Source organism: Camelus bactrianus, chromosome 17 (genome assembly GCF_048773025.1).
Source record: "Camelus bactrianus isolate YW-2024 breed Bactrian camel chromosome 17, ASM4877302v1, whole genome shotgun sequence".
Lineage (NCBI taxonomy): Eukaryota > Metazoa > Chordata > Mammalia > Artiodactyla > Camelidae > Camelus > Camelus bactrianus.
This window is the reverse complement of record NC_133555.1, coordinates 34,430,176-34,453,050: the sequence shown is the minus strand read 5'-3', so window position 1 is coordinate 34,453,050 and position 22,875 is coordinate 34,430,176. Positions and strand designations below refer to the sequence as shown.

The 22,875-nt window shown below is 35.5% G+C and overlaps 1 protein-coding gene across 1 annotated transcript in view; it reads right to left on the bottom strand.

Annotated features, from left to right (window-relative positions):
* The window catches only part of PRKAR2A (protein kinase cAMP-dependent type II regulatory subunit alpha), a 66,330-nt gene that overhangs the window by 23,300 nt on the left and 20,155 nt on the right, over positions 1-22,875 (bottom strand). The window contains exons 2-4 of the mRNA XM_010969215.3: positions 9,950-9,985; positions 3,135-3,187; positions 597-680 (exon numbers count right to left, since the gene is read on the bottom strand). Coding sequence (XP_010967517.2) covers positions 597-680; positions 3,135-3,187; positions 9,950-9,985 — 173 coding nt within the window. The remainder of the gene's footprint in view (positions 1-596; positions 681-3,134; positions 3,188-9,949; positions 9,986-22,875) is intronic.

The window sequence follows — 22,875 nt, the reverse complement described above, 5'->3', positions numbered from 1 at the left end:
TCTGCAGCATGAATTCAGACCCTCCAAACTAAGCCAGCATCATGCAAATCTGAACATTTCCTTTTTTTTTTAATTGAAGTATAGTCAATTTACACCATTGTGTCAATTTCTGGTGTACAGAATAGTTCAGTCATAATACATATATTCATTTTCATATTCTTTTTCATTATAGGTTACTACAAGATATTGAATATGGTTCCCTGTGCTATACAGTATAAACTTGTTGTTTATCTATTTTATATATAATAGTTCGTATCTGCAAATCTCAAACTCCCAATTTATCCCCTTCCCACCCCCTTACCCACCGGTAACCATAAATTTGTTTTCTATGTCTGTTGAACATTTCCTTTTAACATGACCAAACCACATGGTCCTCAAATGATACTGTCTGAGAGGAGTACCAAAGCAGAGAAACACTAAAAGTCATCTGAAAAGTTCATTATGTGTTGTGGTGCTCAATACAATGCAAATGTTTGTAACTAGGGTGGATCTAAGGTTTTATGCTTCATTTGGCTGTGGCTAAGATGCTAAAAACTGTTTAAATGATGAATAGAACAAAAACTGAAAAACAACAATATTTTTTAAAGCAATGTTACCTGATCAAGATTTTTGAAAAGAAGAATATCTTTGCAAGCTTCCTGAAGTCTGCATCTCTGTTGATCAGTTTTAGGATGAATCACCTGCCAATTCAAATAAAACCAGGGAAATTTTAAAATGGAATTTTACAATATTACTTTACTTACAAATTGGTATATTTCTTTCTCCTAAAAATGGGAAAGATTAAGAGCACATGCTGCAATTTTATTTCTTTACAAATACTAAGCAGTGCTCTGATCATGGATGGGCAATGTGATAGGGGGTGAAGAGCACCCACCCTGGACCACCCACCGGCTGTGTGCTGGCAGCAAGTCAGCTATTCACTGGGAACCTCAGAGTCCTCATCCGTAAAGTGGGGGGTTAGATATTTGTTCATTCAACAAATACTAAGCACCTATTAGGTGTCAGGCTCTGTCTTAGCCCTTGGGACACAGCAGTGGACACAAGATAAAAACACCTATTCTCACATTCAATGAATACATAAAATATGTTAGAGAGTGACAAGGCTAAGGAGAGAAGTAATACAGAAGGATGATTAAAAATGTGTGTGTGAGTGTGAATAGGTGACATTTGTATAAAGGTCTCAAGGAAGTGAGGACAACCTGAGGGAGTGGGTTATGTGGACATCTCTGTGCAAAGAGCAGCTCAAGCAGAGGGAACAGCAAGTGAAAACAAGGTCTTCTTGCAGGTGAACAGCATGCTTGAGAAGAAGCAGGAGAGAGATGCGACTGATGCAGAGCGAGGGGGAAGGATCAGAAAGAGATCAGGTTTGGGGATTAGGTGGAGGTGATGCCCACATTCACAGAGGGCACTGCAGGTCACAGAATTGGTTCTTTTCTCTAGTGACATGGGGGCAACGTGAGGAAGGGAAGAGGTCTGACTAATGTTTTTAAAGGCTCACATTGGCTCCTGAGTGAAGATCAGCCTTGAGGGAGGCAAGAGTGGAAGTCAGGAAGCTACTACGATTATCCTAGTGTTAAATAGTTGTGACTAGGACCAGGGTGGTAGCCATGGAGGTTTGAGAAGTAGGGGAATTTTGGATATGTTTTTAAGACTGAGCCCAATGGATTTGCTGAAAAATTGAACATAGGTGTGAAAAAGTGAGAGGAGCTGAGGGTGACCCTAAAATTTTGGACCTGAGCAACAGGAAGAATGGAGCTGCTATGAAATGAGCTGGGGAAGACTGTGGGTGAAAAAGAATATTTAAAGGGAAAGAATCAGGAGCTCAGTTTGAGTTGCCTTTTGAAATCTAAGTGGAGATGGCAAGTAGACAATGGCTAAGCAAGCTATAGTTCAAACATCAACAACTTAGTATTACCAGTAAAAGTAATGATATCTACAAAATTAGAGTTGTCAAAAGGGTTGAATGAGTTACTACATGCAGTGTTTAAAACAGTACCTGGTATTTAGTAGGTGCCTCCAAATTATTACTAATATTATAGATATTCAGTAAATGTTTATTGAATTATTTCTATAAAAAGAAATAATTCTTGTCTAGCACTGCTATTATAATTGAGACCTATCAAGCTCCTTCCTAAGTATTATCTTTACACTAAAAAAAAAGTAGCTTCTGAACCCACTTAATTTGACCAGAAGTAACAGATGTCAAGTATTAAGTATTTTAAATTTATGATATTAAAAAGTTAGCAAAAATCATTTTAACTTTTTAAAGTCATCAAGAACTTTATAATATCCAGAATAAAAAAATTTTTAAACCTACGTATCTATTATATTCACACAATGGTAGCATTTTATTATTAGAATACTTCAGAAATCTTTCATAGTCTACTCATTGTAAGGCATGCTTGGAAGATCATTAAAGTTTCTTTTATAACATCAATCTTTTTAAAAAGATAGTTTTCAAATTTGCTTTTATAAAAGTAATTTGTAAATTGTACAACCTTGTAACCTTGAGATTTTAAAAAAGCACCCAAAAGTCAACCTAGTCCTGCCACAACTGCTGTTAATATCTGGGATATGTCCTTCCAGGTATAAATCTTTATGTAAATAAGTAAATAGATAAATAAATATTTTAAAGTTATTTTTATTTTACAAAATGATCTATAAAAATGTACCTCAAATACACATCATTCCATATCATTTAAATCCAGTCCAGTACCATCATTTCCAATGGCTGCAGATTCTCTTGACTCGAATGTACCATAATTTAGCCCCTGGAATCCCCTACTTTGGTTCATTCATGCTGTTTCCATTTTTCACTATTACAACACTGCAATAATCTCCTTAGGAAGGATCTGACCGTTAGGGAGGAATTCTCCTTCAGGTAACTGCTGAGTCAGCTGGCTTGACAATAAGGCTCTGACGGCTACAGCTAGGCACCCCTTCTTACCACAACCTCAACCAATCCTGCTTTCATTCTTCTTAATGACTGTCAATCTTTTACATAAGAAATGGCATCTTGATGAGATTTTAATTTGTATTTATTTTAAATATCAGCATGACTAGATCTGGCATGTAGAGAGGAGGGGAGTGGGGACTAAAACAATTCTACCTAATACCTTTGCTGCAGGTCTTACCCTTGGATCAGTATCTTCCTCTTCCTCATCAGGATTATAGGTCTCAGCACAGACTAAATTTGGAAAGAAAAAGTAAAAAGAAAAATGAATAAAACAGATGTGTGCTTTTACTGGAAAAATAGGAAATGAACACAATTTCATTTTATTCATTGTTTTCTAAAGTTATAATGATTTTTACAATCTCTTCCTTCGATTAACAAATATATTAAGTAGCTAGTAATGCCAGCCTTTCTTTAGGTGTTGAAAAGCAGCTCTCTAGGAATTGGCAGTCCAAATAGGAGAGAGACGATTAAAAAAAAAATCTACTAAATCCTATGGAAGTAGCAGGAACAAGTAAGGAGGTGCTGTCTCTGCTCAGTTATGAAGAAGAGATGGAAAACCACAAAGTACAATATATGCAATACAAACACATGGGTATGGAATTTGAGCAATTACAAAAAGAATCAATTAAAATATCTTAACATCATTATGTACATGAATGACTTAAAAAATAAGAATGAATTTTAAACAAAACAAATACTATGTGTCAGGTTCTGTTCTAGGTACAATATTACATAAATCTAAGACCAACTTGATTTTCTTTGTAGGTAACCTGTGTTTGTGCCAGGTGGCTGCAAGACTTGTCTTTGTTATAATTCAAAGATTTAAAAAATATTTACTGGACAATTGTTTATAATAGCAGAGTATCAGAAATGATGTAAATACCCATCTGAACAATACAGTTATAAGAAAGGAGGAGGAAGATCTCCATAGGCTAATAAATAGTGAGTTCTAGGAGGAAAAAAAAGCAAGGTAACGAGTATACTACATAGTATGCCATCCCTTCCATGAGAAAGGACTTCCATGAGAAAGAAGGAGAGCTAAGAATGGGGGCAAGGGATAAACATAAATATGAATATATACATAAAAAATAACCTATTTATTCTTCCAAAAGGAAATAAGAGAAGCATAAATCAGAAAGTAAAAATTGTTTTCTAAAAGGTAGGCAGAAACAAAAAAGAAGGTATAGGAAAGGGAATGAAACTTCTCCGAGAAAACTTTCTCTTAGTTTTGACATTTAAGTCATATTAAAATGTTTTATATGTTTAAAAAATTTAACTGATTAAAGATGGAAGGACCCTATAACTGAAAACAAAGAGAAACAAATGAACCTAACCACATATCAGGTTGGTAACAGAACCTCAGAAAAGGAAAGGAAGATTATTTTAAGTAGCTTCTGAACATAGTACTCTGACCACCAATCCTCAGTGGGCTATATTCCAGTGACAAAAAAGAACTGCTGTTGGTTGTGGTATAGCAATTCAAAAAGTCTTCTGTTTTGAATAAATGAATAAACACACAGATGTTTTTCATTGGAGAAAAGGGGAATACAAATATGGAACAGAAGGATTAGAACTGGAGATGTCAGTACAAGTCATGATTTTAAAATCTTACCCTTAGGTGTCACAATGGCAGACACAACGAATTATCTAGTGAATAAAAAAGTTAATGTCCTCACTAACAAAACTGTTTTGCCAGGAATGATCTAGACGTGATCACTGGTGTTGCCTAGAATGCAACTGTTTCTTCTTCACAATACATTTATTACAGGCCATTACAGCTAGGAAATTTTTCTTCTAATAAATCCTCAATTATCTGCGATAGCTGTGTGACCTGGGGTGATTTACTTCAAGTTTCCACCTTCTCTTCTGCATAATGGAGCTAACAGTAGTGATTCTCCTCCGAGGACTGCCATAAGGATTCAAGTAGACAAGTGCCTGGCACACAGGAAGGAGGCAACAAACGCCAGCTCTCTGAACTATTACTTTTATCACTTCTGCTCCATTTGTCCTGGTTTTAGGAATATTAATTATTATTGCCTTGGTTCTATTCTCTATCTCAGCTCTTTCAACAATCTTTAAGGCTGTCTTCCATCACAGATTTTGCTCTTAACAATTTTGCTTTTTTTTGGCCTTCTCTATGTATTTTATTTCTGCTTATTGCATTTAGTTTCCATATAGTCTTTCCTTATCAAACCCATTTCTTGTTTCACTTCAGCCTATTCTTTCCTTGGCTTTTTACTCAGAATTCATAAAGGCAATGATTTTTGTACTCTATGAGCATTTGGCATGGACCTTTCTAATCTTCATTTTTCTTATACCCTTAATCTGCCAAGTTCATTCATAGGCCCTGTATTGTTTGTTAGGGTTTATTTCTCATTTTTTAGCAGGTAAGGAATATAAATGGTTCTTGACCCTACACTCAATTCATTGTGTGATGGCTAAAAACTATTTATCTACAACAAGGGGATAAGCTGATACATACCACTCTTAATTTAACTCCTGGTTTCTTAGAGACATTTACTCACTGCAGCCCTGGTCTAGCTGCATTCCAGCTTCCCCTTCCTCACGGATTCTCTGAACTATTGAAATACCCGAGAAATGGCGACTCCCAGCATGTCCTATTGACAAGACTCCCTTCTCTGCCCAGCCTACAGTACTCTGCTTGTGTAGACCACGCCTTCCGTACTGTAATGCCATCAGTACTCTGCCTGTCCAACAGGGGCCCAGTATCCTTAAAGAGATGGGAAAAATGAGGGAGAAGAGAGTATGAGGACAGACACCAATCTGGTCCCTACAACAATATCAGGTGATATTCTGCACAGAGCCCTGCCCAGTCCCTGGCTGGTGCAGGCTTTGAGTATCTGAGCCAGGGAAGTGACAATGCTACATAGATAATAATGACTATCTTTCTCCAAGCCATTTCTGTTTACACAAGGAATCAGAAGTTTATCTCAGATCTGTCCTAAAGATTAAGATAGACACCCTCCTGAGTTTTTAGACATTATTGCTGCCACTTTTTGTACCTTCATAGGTATTTGGGGAGAAGATTGAGGAAGCTGCATTGAGGGCAGCTAACCAGACACCATATTAAATTGCAAACCTCCTGGTTCTCTGTGTTCTTGATTAATGTTGTCATTATCAGGCCAGTTTTCTAAACTAGAAATGTGGAATTCATCATGGCTTCCTTCTTTCACAATGATCCAATGAATACATTAGACTCTACTTTAGAAATATTCTCGTATTCAAACTTTATTGTCTACTCCATTTACTACTCCTTGGTCCAGGATTTCAAAATGTCGTCTTAGAAAAATGCATTTTGGGGGAGGGTATAGCTCAGTGGTAAAGTGCATGCTTAGCATGCATGAGGTCGTGAATTCAATCTCCAGTACCTCTATTTTAAAGAGAATTAAATAAATAAACCTAGTTACCACCCCTTAAAAAAAAAACCTTAAAAAAAAAAGCATTTTAAAAAACCTCATTTTGGAGATAGATTGGTACATGGTTATTATTATACTTTCTCTACTTTTGCATATGTATGAAAATTTTCATTTGAAAAGTTTAAAATAATAAGCCTTTAACGATGAGACTGACAGGATTTTACTGATAATGACACTTAGTCTTGAGCTAGCCTATTTCCAGGCTTGCTTTTCCTCTGATTTTTGCAGGAAAGTATTTTAGCAACTTAGTTCATTTTTATATTTTTAGATACCAATGTAACTTGAAGCAACAAATGTTATAGTTTTCAAGTCTTAAGGTACAGCACTATGATTTAAACAAAAGTAGTCATTTTCATTAAAATTATTAATATGTTTCTACTTGTGGAAAAATTCTTTTATTTTTCTGATTTTTTTCTCCTTTCTTTTGAACTTCAGGCTCACCTCCCTTTGCCCTCTTCCCCTGTTTACACTCAACCTCCCTCCTTCTTCCTGGTCCTGATCCCAAATTAGTTTTCTTATTTTCTATACAAAAATCCATTTTTAAGTGTCTATGTGACTGTTGCCCCTCATGGTTCTACACATCAGGAAGCTTGTCTCAGGGTACAAGTTACCAGAGGAGGCTCAGAGTCTGTATGATCCCATATGTAGTCTCAAGAACTACACTGAATGTCATAAGATGCTCAAGACCTACTGAAGATGAAGACAAAAAGAGCGGCACAGCCCCTCATTTGAGGGAATTTATTTTGCCACAGTTCTCCAGCAGATGTCACTATTTAGTAATAGGAAACTGTACAAAGTGATTATAGATGATCCAACACAATTCCTTCTTCCAAATATTAATTGGTGCTTCCTTTATCCAGAAACGTGAATCATTAAAATATGCTTGTAAGAGAAAACCTCTTCACTTCTGTAAAGAAGTGAGCACAGATCCCAGTCACAGGTTTGAGGCTCTGTGCTGTCCTGCCAGCCCCCATGAAGAGTTGATACAGCCTGGGTATATTAGTCATCTAGGGCTGCCATAACAAAATACTACAGGCAGGGTGGCTTAAAAACAGAAATTTATGAAATGAAGGGGTTATATTCTTTTGGATGAAGTTTTTAAGTTAACAGAATCACACTAACATTTAAACTCAAAAACAGTTAACATTAATTCACTACTATTTCAAGAAAACTGCCTTTAAAGGATTTATGAACTCTTATTTGATGTATTTATCACTTGCTGTAGAGGGACTGTTCTGCTAGAATTTAGGATTTGGAAGGCACAGCTTTTCAATTTCCGTGATTTACAAGGGAGAGGCAGCATCAAGGAGGGGAAGAGCTTATCTTCAAAGCTACATGCACTGGTGTCTGAGCTTGGATTCATTCACTCCTCACTTGGTATTTCTCTGTGGCCTCAATCCTCAGTCTCTTCAATGGTAAGAGGAGATAACAATACTAGACCCACGTAAAGGATAATAATAGAAGGTGACATTTAAAACACAAGGTCTGGCTCACAGGAGACACTCCACAACAGCTAGCTTGCCTATGCTGCTTTACGTTCCAGATTATTATTCAGTCAGACACCCTGAGTTGTTGAAGTCTTCGACACAGCACACGTCCTCACACAGCTAGTTTTAGCTGAAATCCTTGGATCACATCAGGAGCCCATTCCTCAACTCCCTTTCCAATCTTATTTTATCTCCTCCACGACAGCCAGACAAGCCAGGTCCAGTCCATCCCCCTTTCAGTCTTAAGACATTCTTCCACCTAGAATACATCCTTTTTGGCACCAGCCAAATAGTAACCATGTTTTTCAATTTCCAGTGCATATTCCAGGATCATATTCAACAACACAAGGCAGGCATTTAGAAAGATCTTAAAACTGTGCAGCTAGAACACAGCCTGCACTCAAAAAATGTTAGCTATTGCTAACAGTTATTTTCTCTCCGGCATAATCATTTTGGATTCTATTAAGAATCTTTTATTTTCATTTAACATTTGAATGATATTAAAAAGTTTTAAATCTTCAATAAGATTGTAAAAGCTAAGGTGGAGGGTAATACCAAGTACCTGTCTGAGTCCTCTACAGAGTTCAAGGGCTGAACCACACTGACGAACAGCTCAAGCAGCAATTTATCTGTGACCATCTGTGACCTCTGGAGGAGCTGTCACTGTACTCTCCAACTCCCAGGCCTGTCCTACAGATGTCAAGAGCTATTACTAACCTTTGGGGTGAAAAAAGGGTGCAGGGTAGGTATGAACAGAAATGGGAGATAGTAGCTCATGGGTCTCATACCAACCTTAATTCCTACTCTGTTTCCTCTCTGTAAATGACTTTCTATACATAACAACACATTCTTCGATCTCCTTCCAACAGACTTTGGTGTACAACCTTACCAAAGGCTTTCTGAAAACATAAATAAACAGATTTTTTCAAAGAAAAAATTGAGAGATAGAAAAGGGATTTTGAGCCTTACCAGATGTTAGGTCATATGACAATTTAAGATCAAGAAACCTTCCCAGAACAAGGGATATGAAAAAACGATGTTTCACATACAGCTCACATAGCACTTCTGAAACACATTAGCATCCCAACTGTACAACCAAATGAACTCTAGATGTATCCAAAAGTCAAGCATTTTAATTATAAGAAAAACTTTCAGAAAACATATTTATCAACTCTATGAAAAAAAGAGGACCTTCTCAGTTTAGGAACAATTACGACAAAAAAAGAAGAATATATATGTATTCAATAAATATTTACTAAGTAACTGCCATGTGCCAGGTAGTGTTCAAGGTACCAGTCACAGATCAAAGTTTTTGAGTAAATAAAAAACAGCAAAATTAAAATAAGTAGCACAATCAATCTGGAAATTTTTGTATTACAAATTTCAAAAGGTTAAAAATCATGATAGAAATTTATACACACTTATTAAAAAATAATCCAGACCACAATAAATAAATGGGAAAAGTATTATCAAACTAGTCCCATACAAGAAAATAAAAACAGATTTCCATATCTGGAAAATGTTCATTTTTGTTAATAATCAAAGGAATGTCAAATAAATCTGATGTACTATTTTACACCTAAATGATAGGAGAAGGCACTGTCCATATTAGTGAGATGGTGCTGGAAAAGAGGCCTCTGCAGCCTTTCTCCCTGCAGCCTATGTTGTAGACTGTATCTAGAAGGCAATACACAGAAAAAACCCAGGCAAAATTCAGTCTCTGACCAGAGAATGCTCCTCCCAGCACTATAACTGAGGCGATAACTTTGGTGGCTCAACAATGGAATGCGAGAAGTAGTAACATGAAAAGTAGTGTTTAGAAGCCATAATTATGACCTTAGAAAAAGATAATGACATAAATGAGACAAACTAATTATAATAATATAAAAATATGAACATATAAACTTAGAATTTAAAATGAGACACAATGAAAGAATCACAGTAATTTTTATAATGTTCTATATTGCTATCAATTTATCTTTTTATTAAGAAGATTAATTTATTTTTATGTATGATAATCCTATCTCAAAATAGCATTTGAGTAGTATTTTATGAAAAAGAACACCCACCTGATACTCGCCGATCAAATCTGCTAGGAACCGGCACTGCAAAACAAAGAAGCAACATTTAGTCATCATTATGTCACATGACCCCATCTTTACCCTCTCTTTTTGCAAGATCTTTGACAAGAGAACTAAGCACCTCAATCCCAAGTGGTGGGTCAATTCATACCCTTCCATAATCAACCACAGAGAGTAGTTCAACATGATCATATAAAGACAATATAAAGGATAATATATCTCTTTCAAGATGAGCTCTATAACATCAACATACTGAGGCTGGCAATTTTATTTCTGCTCACATCCAAGTTCCATCTAAGGTTTATATCACACCAAATGAATAAGAAGTCTACTAAATTTACTGGTAATATTATGATATCAAATAGTTTTCTTCTTTAAAGATAATCCCAAGACCTGCTGGTTAATAGCATTTACATCTCATTTTTAAATAATTTAATGAGTATTACACTAAAATGAAAAATTAACCATCAATATGGTTATAATTTTCCCCCAATATGGGTGGGTTTTCTCCACTCATGGTGGGTGATGGGTGATCCATGGTCAGTATATTAATCAGAAAAATGTATCACATGTCTTTAGGTTAAAAAAACACAAGAGGTTTCTTTTTGCTAATTTCCTACTTTTCATGTACCATTCCTTATGTTTGATGGTTATCTATATTCTTACTACTGAATTATATCATTTGAACAAGGTGGGAGTTTTTATCTTCTTAGTTTAATCTGATTATTTTTATTTTAAAAAATATATAAAATATAGCTTTTAACCCTCCAAAAAACAGAAACTTGAAGATTAGTGAAAAATAAATAGAAGATGGCCCAGAGATCCAAACTCTAATGTGAGGAGGCCTCTGAAACAAATATAGACCCAGGAAGAAGGCAAATGCTCATTCATCACAATAGGATTAGAATTATCTTTTTTGCACAGCATGGAGTCAAAGTCATGTTACTGGAACAAACAGGTGAATACTCAAAAGAAAACCCCAGCCATTCCTGAAAGTACCTACAATAGTCCCTCACTACTTTCTCAAGAAGAGTCAATTAGTCAAAATTAATCCAACTACCAGGAAAGAAAGATAAATTCAGTTCAACAAATATTGATAGAGTACCTAGTATGTGTCATGCACTGCAGTAGACAATTTGGGAAACATTAGTGAACAAAACAAAGATCCCTGATTTCATGGAGCTTGCATTCTAGCTTGAAGGATGCAGGAGAGTTTCCTTTGATCATTTGAAACACATGTGCTTGTCACTCAGGTAGGCAGATGAAATGTACACCAGCTTAAGCCTTCAACCCCGGGCTCAACAGATTTCCGTAATTAAAACCCTACCGAACATCAGTATATAACCTAAAATTATAAACTGAAACAATTTAGCATGGGTGCTTTCAGGGATACCTCAAAGGTCTAGATATCAAGATTATAGAACTAGCATAAAATAAGAACAGTATGTGTAAAACAAAGACATAAAAGAAGGAATCAACATTTTAAAATGCAAACTTAAAATCACAACTTTCATGCATCATGCAAAGAAGACAAAATGATTTTTAAATTCCTAAAGCATTCCCTCTGTGAAAGAATTCAAAAATGAAAAAAAAAAAGTTGACTTGCAGTGTAAAATGTAATTAAAAACAAAAAAGAGATAAGGCATTTAGCTTGAATGGATGACTGAGTGGATGAAAAGGTAAGCAAAATGGGTAAAAACATGCTGCCTGATAAACCTACATGTTATTTCATTTTAAATTAGTACACGTTATAAGCCTTTATAGGGCCAGAGGAAACAGCTACAGTTTGGAGCAAGATATACTGCCAAGGCACACAGAGAATGCAATCAATGACTACAGCAGTCAGACACTGTCCATTCTCATTTCACCACTGCTTAGAGTTCAAAACAGAGCAGATCAGACCTTATGTAGATCCACCATATAACAACCAGTATATTTAACCAGTATAACAAGTATGAGAAAATCTTTCAACAGAAAATTATGCCTTAAACGCTCTCCTTTTTCTATTATAAACAAATACTGGTAAGAAATCTGAAGCCTTCAAATTTAGGTCTCCTGATCTAAAAATATATGCCTCAAAACATTAACAAATGCAATCTCAGTGGAAACTAAAATTCATCATTCCTGATTAAACGAGCTCCTAAATGCTGAAATGCCCTGAAAATTCTGGTTCTTTGAGCAGGCAGAATATTTTATTTGGTGATATTAAGAACCTGCTGGAGAATTTGAAAACATTTCCAAAAGTCTCTCCTATTTTAAATTGAAACATGATGAACAAGATAACAGAATCTTCATTATGAATGTGGCAGGAAATGGTATAAAAACCTGGAGAACATAATCCAAGCACTGCTAGGGCAGGGCAAAGCTCAGGATACAAGATTCTATGACTGCTGGAAAGGCAAACAATAGGCACACTCAGCTTAAAGCTAGGCTGGCAGGATGTTAGCAGCACCGGCTCTGTACACAAGTAGATAACAGGAGCAGGGCATTCATGAGGGTCTTGTATTGAGGGGACCTCAGCATGTACAACACAGCATAGCATAGTAAATCTCAAAAGGGGAATACAAAGTAGCTGTTAGGGCAGGCCCATTAGAGTGGTTTATCATAACAAGGGGACTGCCAGGAAGGACTGTCACCAATAGGTGGCAGGTGTGCTGGGCTCCCATAGGCCAGGGGATGAAAGTGCACCTCTGGGAGGATGAAATAGTCTGAGAAAAGTTGCAAAGGCATGAAAGTATTTGGAGAATGTAAATGTCCCAGGGTGCCTAGAAACATAGATGAGGGAGAATCGGGGTGTCAGGAGGACCAATGAGGTAAGAAAACCAACAAGAAAAGTGCTGGGTAACTTATTTAGGGTTCTGTGACCCAATTAGTAAACTAGAGGGCTCACTGTTGGCTGACAATTAAGAAAAAAGGAAGAGAAGGGAAGGGAAGGAAAACAAAAGCAAAAGCAGGGGGAAAAAAAATCCACCATCATTTCACACACAGATTCATTCTGCTTTCTACATGGGTCAGAGGAGGGAAATCATGCTGCTATTCTTTACTTTTTCTCTCTTTCTATAGAATCTTGTTAAACCAGGTACATGGTCATCAAAGTTTAAAGCAAAAGCTCCAATGATGTGTCTGCCTAGGTATGGTAGTTTCTGCTGGTACACGTGACTGTGTGCTAACAACGGGGCTCACCCCACTGAGTCTTTTCTCTAGTCTGTCCAACATCTGATATCCATCTTCCCACTACCTATGGAAAGACTCTTATCTGACCCTGCTAGGGCCTCTAGTTATATAATTCACAGAGCTGCTTCCCTCAAACACCAAGCTTCTCGAATGAGTTGTTTTGTGAGCTGACCATCTTTTTTTTTTTTTTTTTTTTTTTTTTTTTGAGGCTTTTACTACCTGGCTCATTAAAGTAGCCTCTTCTAAAAATCACAATTTTCCTCTATATTGTTCTTCTATATTGAATTTCTAAACTAAATAAAAGTCACTCAGTGTTGGTTGGTGCCAAATACACATTCATACAATATACAGCAAGTAATTACTGAGCCCTCCCATGACAGGCACTATGCTATTCAGAGAGGAAATGAAAGTGATTCAGATATGGCCCCTGCCCACAAAGATCTTAGGAGCTAGCTGAAGAGTGACCAAAAATAATCATATCATAATCATAACAGTGTGATACATACTACAACAAAGGCGAGTACTTTGTGAGAATATAGGAAGAGTATCTAGAGAAAGGGAAGGGAGGTCTAGGTCTACAGAAAGTAAGGTCTAAGCATGGTAGGGCTTGTGATTTCAGGAAATGAAAGAAGTATGATAAGACATGAGCACGAGCACTATGGGGAAAGAGCACAGATGAGATGGTGAAGAGGTGAGCAAGGGCCATTTTGGAAGCCATCTTATGGAAGAGCAATATTTAGAAGTAATAAACTGGTTGTTTCTATGAATTTTCTTTCTCCTCCAGCTGGGGGAGAGGAGCAGGAATAAAGACTTAAGTACCTGATAAAGATTCCCTTGGATGTGACTGCAAAACCAGAAGGGAAAATCTGGAGAACAGTGACCAAGGCTTAATGGGAAATGAAGTATTAACTGCAAGAAGAGGAAAGAAAGGACTCTCTGTCTCGATACTGGGGAGCAGCAGGAGAGTCCTCCAGTATAGAATATCTATCTTCTTGCTCCACTGATACCCCCAACTGAGAGCTCTCTATTTCCCCACAGTCCTCAACAGCTATAAGACCACTGGAAAGAGGATGAGGAACCTATATACCTCAAAGAAGGTAGAATTGAACAGAACCACTTGGAAATGTTCCCTGTGAGTGGGTCAGCTGTGGACACAGCACTTCTGTTACACTATGAAGGAACTGGAGCAAAAGGAATCATCACAGGCTGGATTTTATAAAGATCACTCTGACTGCAGCTGGTGGAGGAAGGCAGTTCATTGGTTAGATGTGTGGCTGCAAACAGGAGGTAAACAAATGGATTCCAGAGATTTACAGAAGATAAAATCTGTACAGTTTAGTGATAGTCAATGTTTATCCATTTAAAAAATCAATCAAATAAAATTACATGCCTACCATTATAAAAGACAAAGTATTCAATATGGGTATCATTCAATCTATAAATAAAGGTGTTGTCACGGATCCCCAAATCATAAAATGTCAGCACCACAAAGTATCTATGAATTCATCTAATCTGGCAATGGCAAGTAGGTTTCATCTCACATGGCAACTCTAATTGATGTCACTGGTCCCCTGCATCATCCTGACTCCTTCCTTCCTTTCATTACTCACATCTACTTCATTAACAATTCCATCTGTTCTCCCACCCACTTTATTTCTTGAATCAATCTACCTTTCTCCATTTCCACTGTTACCGTACTCTGAAGTGCATTATTTCTTGCCTGGATGATTGCAACAGCCTCCAAACTTGTCTTCCCACTGCCAATCTTGCTTCACATCAAGCTATTCTCCACACAGTTATCAGAGAGATCTTAAAATTTTGGAAGAAAATCTGGCAGCTTCTGTCAAAATTTTAACTGTGAACTGTCTTTGACCTAGCAATAATTCCACTTCTAGAAATATGTTTTACATAAAATCTATATCTACCTCATAATCACCATAGCATTGCATGTAATAGCAAAAAAAAAAAAAAAAGGAACTAATTGTCTACAAAAAAAGAAGTTAAGGAAATACTAGTATAGCTAGAGGACAAATCTCTACGCAGCCATTAAAATGGATGTAACAGACCCATATGAACTGCCATGGAGACCTTCAAGATATACTGTTATGTGAAAAAGGTTGCATAAGCACTGTATTAAAGAACATTAACTTTCTAAAAATTTTGTCTTTATTCAAACTTTTACATGGCACAAATCTAAAAACCAATTGGGATAGCCAGTAAGGCTATAACTAAGAAAACAACATCAACAAAACACAGCAGTCTTCTAATCCATCTGTCCCTACTTGCAATTCCTGCTCCCCAGAGGCAACTGCATCAACTCTTTTGGCTATTTCTCCTGAGACTTTATTTTTATTTCTAAATAACAATTACATTCCTAGTCTTATTTGTTTTAATTATCTTTTGATTTTCAACTATAGAAAAGAGTAGAAATACGCTTGCAGAGTAGCAAGACAGGATGACCTGGATCCCTGACAATTTCATGAAGCTCACTGTCCTACTGGCCTTGGATTTAAGGCTTCCTTTAAGTGCTATTATTTTGGATTTTTCTGTCACTCACAGACAAACCTAATCTTTTTTTTAAACTGAAATATAGTTGATTTACAATATTGTATTAGTTTTAGGTATACAACATTGTGATTCAATACTTTTATAGATTATACTTCATTTAAAGTTATTTTAAAATATTGGCTATATTCCCTGTGCTGTACATTATATCCTTGTATCTTATTGATTTTATACCTGGTAGTTTGTACCTCTTAATCCTCTTCCTCTATCTTTCCTCTCCTCTCAGCCCTCTCCCCACTGGTAACCACTAGTTCTCTGTATCTGTGAGTCTGTTTCTGTTTTGTTACATTTATTCATTTTCTTAGATTCCACATATAAGTGAAAACATACAGCATTTGCATTTCTCTGTCTGACTTATTTCATTAAGCATAATATCTTCCTGGTCCATCCATGTTGTGGCAAATGGCAAAATTTCATTCTTTTTATGGCTGACTAATATTCCACTGTGTGTGTGTGTGCCCGCGCGTGCCCTGGAAGGATAACATCCAAGATTACCCTGAGGATGCTAGTAGGGTAACCAGGTAACACTGCAACTTTGTGAAAGCACCTTCTTTCTTTAAAGGCCAAATGTCTTTTATTTATTATTATTTAAATTTTTTTTCCTTGGGGGGTAATTAGGTTTACTTACTAAAAATTTTTTTTTCTAATAGAGGCACAGGGGAATGAACGCAGGACCTCATACATGCTAAGCACACACTCTACCACTAAGCTTCCCTGTTAAAATGTCTTTTAAAATGAAGTTGGGGGGGTGGATATAGCTCAAGTGGTAGAGCACATGCTCAGCACACAAGAGGTCCTGGGTTCAATCCCCAGTACCGCCTCCAAACAGAAATAAATGAATAAATCTAACTACCTCCCCCTCATTAAAAAAAAATGAAGTTAAAGTCCTCATTAGAAATTTGTACCTCGAGTCTTAACTGAATAATTTCTGAGACTAGCTCAGTTTATCAAATATTAGTACTCACAAACTAATCAAAATTAACTGAGTACTTTTCTAAGATCAGTATTAACAGTTAAAAAAAACTGGGTGTTTTTCACTTAAAATAAATTAACTGCAAGTATAAAGACTGAGTCAATATAAATAAAAATAGAAGTAACCATAACTGTACTTGGCCATAGCTTAACTTCTTAGGGGACCTAGTGCTGTAATAGCTGGAGACAGAATGGAGAAAAAATAAAACAGCTTTGTTTTTCTTAAAGTAACAACTTTATTGAGACATAATTCACATACCACAGTTTACCACTTGAACTGTATATAATTCAATGGTTTTTAGTATATTCACAGAACTGTTCCTCCATCACTACAAGCAATTTTTGAATATTTTCATCACCCCTAAATGAAACCCCATACCCATCAGCATTCATTCCCCACTCTCCTCAATCCCCTTAGCCCTAGGCAACCAATAATTTACTTTCTGTCTTCTACAGGTTTGCCTATTCTGGGCATATCACATAAATAGAATACAATATATGGCCTTTTGTAGTATGTATCAATATTTAATTTCTTTTTGTTGCCAAATATTTTTCCATTGTATGGATATACTACATTTCTTTATCCATTCATCAATTGGTGGACATCTGGGGTTTTCCTACTTTTTGGCTATTAAGAATAATGCTACTGTGAACATTCGTATGTACACATTTTATGTAGATATATGTTTTCATTTATCTTGCATATACACCTATGATTGGAATTGACGGGTCAAATGCTAAGTCTATATTTAACTTTCTGAGGAACTGCCAGACTGTCTTCCAAAGCCACTGTACAATTTTACATTCCTACCAGCAGTATATGGGGGTTCCAATCTTCTGTATCCTGGCTAACACCTATTATTGTCTGTCTTTATTATAATAACAAGTGGGTGTAAAGTAATATCTCATCATGGTTTTGATTTGCATTTCTAATGGTTGGTATAAACTGTTTTATTAATTACTGCTAAACATCCTTATTTTTCCAGAGCTAACAGGATTTTATTCACTATAATCTTAAAAACAAAAAACAAAACAAAACAAAAACCTCATCTCTGCCCCTCGGTGGCCTGATGCTGAAAAACAATTCTCAAGTTCATGATCGCTAAGGTAGCCTGTATTCACAATCCCTGTTCTCTTGCCCATCTTGGATCTTCTTTCTTCAAAGAATTACCTGTTATAATAATGATAATCAACAGAAAGTTGCTTTAATCATAAAGAAGAATTAAAGTTAAAATGTTTGTTAATCTATCAGTGAAGACATCTGTACGGGCATATTCATTATCATTGGTTAAACAATGGCTTATCCTGGACATACTCATTTGCCTTGAAAAATCTGTTACATATCCAGTAGGATGAGATGTGACAAAAAACACCACATAACAAGTAAATGCAACTCACCATAATAAAAATCAGTACTTGTTCAATTGGCTCATAGCTTATGTTCTGCTACCATTTCTTTCCATTCTTTGATAGCTAGAGATAGTGTGTATGCTATTTAGAACTCTAAACTAAAACCTCAGACACAGGCAATTTTCAAGACCCATCTTATAAACCTGAAGCCCAAAAGAGTCAAATTAGATTCAACATGCCATTCTTAGTGTAATGGTGGTCTACCTCTGCATCTATCTCCCTTTCTCCCACCATCCCAAAGTACTTTTAATGAAAATAAATGTTTAAGGAAACAGCTTTTGAAAAAAAAAAACCTAATGAAGGTTTAATTAGATAAAAGGTTCTTTATCATATAACATTGGGCAGTTGAAGATTATGTGAAAACAGAAAGGCATTATATAGTACTCTCATCTACCTTGTTTGTTCAATTTGTTCTGGCTAATCAAACATTCTATTAAGTGGAGTTTCTGTACAGTATCGACAAACATCCTCTCTAAACACTAAAATCTAATTGGATTGATACCAAATCTAATTGGTGAGTTAGTGAAAAACTAAAGTGAGGGCAAAGGACATCCAACTTTTTGGCCTGGATACCACTGAAATGGAGAACAAAGTCAGTTCTGAGGCTAATGACATTAACAAAAATGGAGTCAGACTAGAGTAAATGTGCTCTATCTTTTTATAGACATGTTCTATTTACCTTTTTTCTTGAAAAATCTCACCATCAATGTCAAGTTTTCTTTCTTTCTCATTTAGTATAAAAAATTTACATGGAGTCAGCTTTTTAAAAAGTATTAACTATTTTATAACTCTTTCTACCACTTTTATAGTTGATTTCATCTTGCTTCTGTGGAGAGAAACTATAACACATTTAACGATCTAAACTAAAGGAAACTGAACCTAAAGGAAGCAGAACCCAAAATGGGAAAAGTTGCGACATCTTTATTTTCTTCACTGTGTAGTCTATGAAAGTACATTCTTCAGAAATTTCTAAACCAGAACAACACATTGTGGATGTTTAATTAACTTGACTGTGGTACTCCTTTCACAATGTATACATATATCAAATCATCATGTGGTACACTTTAGATATAAACAATTTACTCATCAACTATACCACAATCAAAAATAAAATAAAATAGATAGAAAGAATAACAAAACACACACATACAAACATACTGAATTTAGATAAATTCTTTAATCTAAAATTTACTTGCCTTTCTTATCCTGTGGGGCATGGAGAGAAGTCTAAAAAGTCTCAGTGCTGACCACCAACAGAAACTAAGTAACATGAAAAAGACGGTAACTCTTCATAGTAAGACATTAACTTTTTAAAAGATACAAAGTAAACAGATGTTTCTAAGCTTTTGAGGTTAGCAAATTCAGGGGAAAAAAAATGTTTCTTAATAGTCCAGGCAGTTTGTTTGATAAAGCATGTAGAAGTACCCATTTGATAATAAATTAAGTTTTCCCTTAGGTGAAACTCAGGCATACTCTGATGGCCTCTTTTGTAGAAATGGAAAAGCTAATCCTCAGATTTATAGGGAATTACAAAGGCTCCAAATAGCCAAAACAATATCAAAGAAGAAAAACAAGGCAGGACTTACACCTCCCAATTTCAAAACTTACTATAGCCTCTAGAGCAGTCAGAAATAAATTTCTGTTGTTTATAAGCCAAAAACAAACAAACAAAAAACTTATTACAAAGGTACAGTGTGGTATAGGCATGAGGACAGACATATAGACCAATGGAACAGAACTGAGAGTCCAGAAACAAACTCAAACATCTATGGCTAATTGATTTTCAGTAGTGTCAACACCATTCAGTGGAAATAATCTCTTCAGCAAATAGCGCTAGGACAATGGGATACCCACAGGACAAAAAAAAAAAAAAAAAAAAAAAAAGAAGTTGGAATACTACCTGACTCCATATACAAAAATTAACTCAAATTGGATCAAAGAACTAAATAAAAGAATTAAGACTACTAAAAAAAAAAAAAGAGTTTTAAAATTAGTTTTATTAGAAAAAAACAGGAGTAAATATTCATGACTTTGAATTTACCAATGGATTCTTATATTTGACACCAAAATCGCAAGCAACAAAAGTAAAAATAAACTACACTTCATCAAAATAAAAAATATCCCTTTTATGCCTTCATCAAGAAAAAATGGAAAACAAATATTGGCAAGGATACAGAGAAATAGGAACCCTTGAACACTGCTAGTAGGAATGTAAAATGGTGTGGTCACTGAGGCAAACCATTTGGTGGTTCCTCAGAAAGGTATATGTCGTTACCAAGTGAACCAGCAATTCCACTCCTAAATAGAGTGGAACTCAAAAGCATGAAAACAGGTAGTGAGACATTTGTTCATAAATGTTCACAGCAGCACTATTCACAATAGCCAAAAAGTGGAAACAGCCCAAATGTCCATCAATAGATGATCAAATAAACAAACTGCAGTATATCCATGCTGTGGAATATTATTCAGCCATAAAAAGGAATGAAAAATGTTAAATGAAATAAGTCAGACACAAAAGTTTAAATATTGTATGATTCATATTCTGAATATGAGTTATCTAGAACAGGTAAATCCATAGAGACAGAAAGGAGATTAATGGTTCAGGGAAAAGGGAGAAGGGATAATGAGGAGTGATCATTTATTCAGTATTGGGTGTTTTTCTGGGATGATGAAAAAGTACTGAAAACAGGCGTAGTGGTTGCATAATACTGAGTGCACTAAATGCAAAATGTCATTGAACTGTACACTTTTAAATGGTTAATTGTATGTTCTGTGAATTTCATCTCAATTTTTAAAAAATTATGCTGAGTGAAAGAACTCACCTCAAAAGACCACACACTGCATGATTCTATTTATATGAAATACCCAAAAACATCAAAGCTAGAGAGATAGGAAATGGATCAGTGATTGCCTGGGACTGGGGTAAGAATGGTAGTGATTGCAAACGAACACAAGGGATCTTTTGGGGGTAAGGAAATGTTCTAAAAGTATGGTGATGGCTGCACAACTCTGTAAATGGAGTAAAAATAATTGAATTGTACACTTAAAATGGATGAATTTTACGGCATAGATTATACATCAATAAAGCTCTTTTTAAAAAAAATGATTGAGACGTAACATTGTAAACTGACTATACTTCAATTAAAAAAGAACTATTGAAAGCCATTAGCTATGATTCATATCAGTATTAAGTATGTAGAAGGAAAATGGGGAGGAAATGAAACAGAGTAAAGAGAAGAGAAGAAAAAAATAGAACTCTTCCATCCAATAAATATTTATTGAGTACCTGCTATATGTTAGGCACTGGGGTTAGAGTGGAGAGCAAAACAAACATCTGTCCTCATGGTGCTTATAATCTAGTTGTGGTGACAAACAATAAGTGAACACAACCTACAACATAAGGCAAAGATTCAGTAGGTTCTGAGGTTTACTAATGGTAAAATAATTCACCACACGCTTTATTCATTTGAGGTTACAGGCAACCATGAGCAGAAAAGGCTTTCACTACTTTATTTGAAGTCTTATGTTCTTCTTAAACTTTTAAAAATTTATCTATGAAATATGCTTGGATTTAGTAAGCTCCAAGAACCTATAAACTGTCTTCTATAGACAGCAAAAACTTGTCTAATCTTGTGTTAGTCACAATACTCAAATTAGTCATACACTCTATACATACAAAAGTACAAATAACTAAAGATAAGAGACAAGGACTGAGGTATGATTCTGACTGAAAACAGAAGGTACCTTTTCTAGCTTCTGGATATAGAAGATAAAAATCTATTTGAGTAGAGATTTGGGCAAGAGAGGCTCAATTTTCCCTGGGATTGACAAAACTGTCTGCAATCTCTAAGAAGTTTTATACAATTTAGGTAACTAGTATGAATCACATTAAAGGTTCTAAGGAAAGTCAGATAAGATAAAGGAGGGAAGTTATCAAAAATGTTAACAGTGAAGGGTCACTGAACGGTGAAGGGTATTCAACCGACTTTACAACCCTTTCTATTCAACCAAAAAGTAAACAGGTTTCCAGTTTCTTTTAAGAAAGATACATTTTAAATTTAAAACTAAAGTTTGGCCTTTTCACTGATTTTAAACAGTCTGCAACACCTTGTTCTATTTGTATTTCCATAAAATTCCACGAGATAAGTCTTGATATATTTTTTAAGGAAGAATAAAAAATGTTGTCTGTGTATTCAGAATCACACACAAGTTACTTTTATATAGTTCCATTTACTATACAGAAATCATTTGGGCTTTATATTTTCAGTTAAATTCTGAACTGAGATTACAATATATGTTTTTAAAAAGATTGTTACATTAATTCAGTACTTTTTCCACATACAAAATTGAAATACATAAGTTCAAACTTCAAATTTATGGCTAACAGTCTTCAAATAAAATACAGACAATTTTAAAGTTACCATTATTATTCACATATCATATTTGCAACTCTGAGCAAGTTATGCACAGAATAGCTCTCCCATAAATACGGCAAAATTGACATGCCATGAAGTTCAAAGTTATACAGTCAAGCCAAGGACTCAAAGCTGTATCATCTTTTAAAAGATTTGGCATTTCTGGACCAAAAAGCACAACACAGAGAATCATTGCTGTAAATTGATAACATAAAGAATCAGAGTATTTCAGAGTTTATTCAGTCTTGAAATTGGGGTAGCTTTCCAGCAATTTAGAGCACATCCTGTCCACAGCAGCAAACAGCTAGTCCATTCTTGTTTTCCAATTTCAAGCTTTGAGCTTTTCAAATATTTAATCATGATTTTCAACGGGTCCTT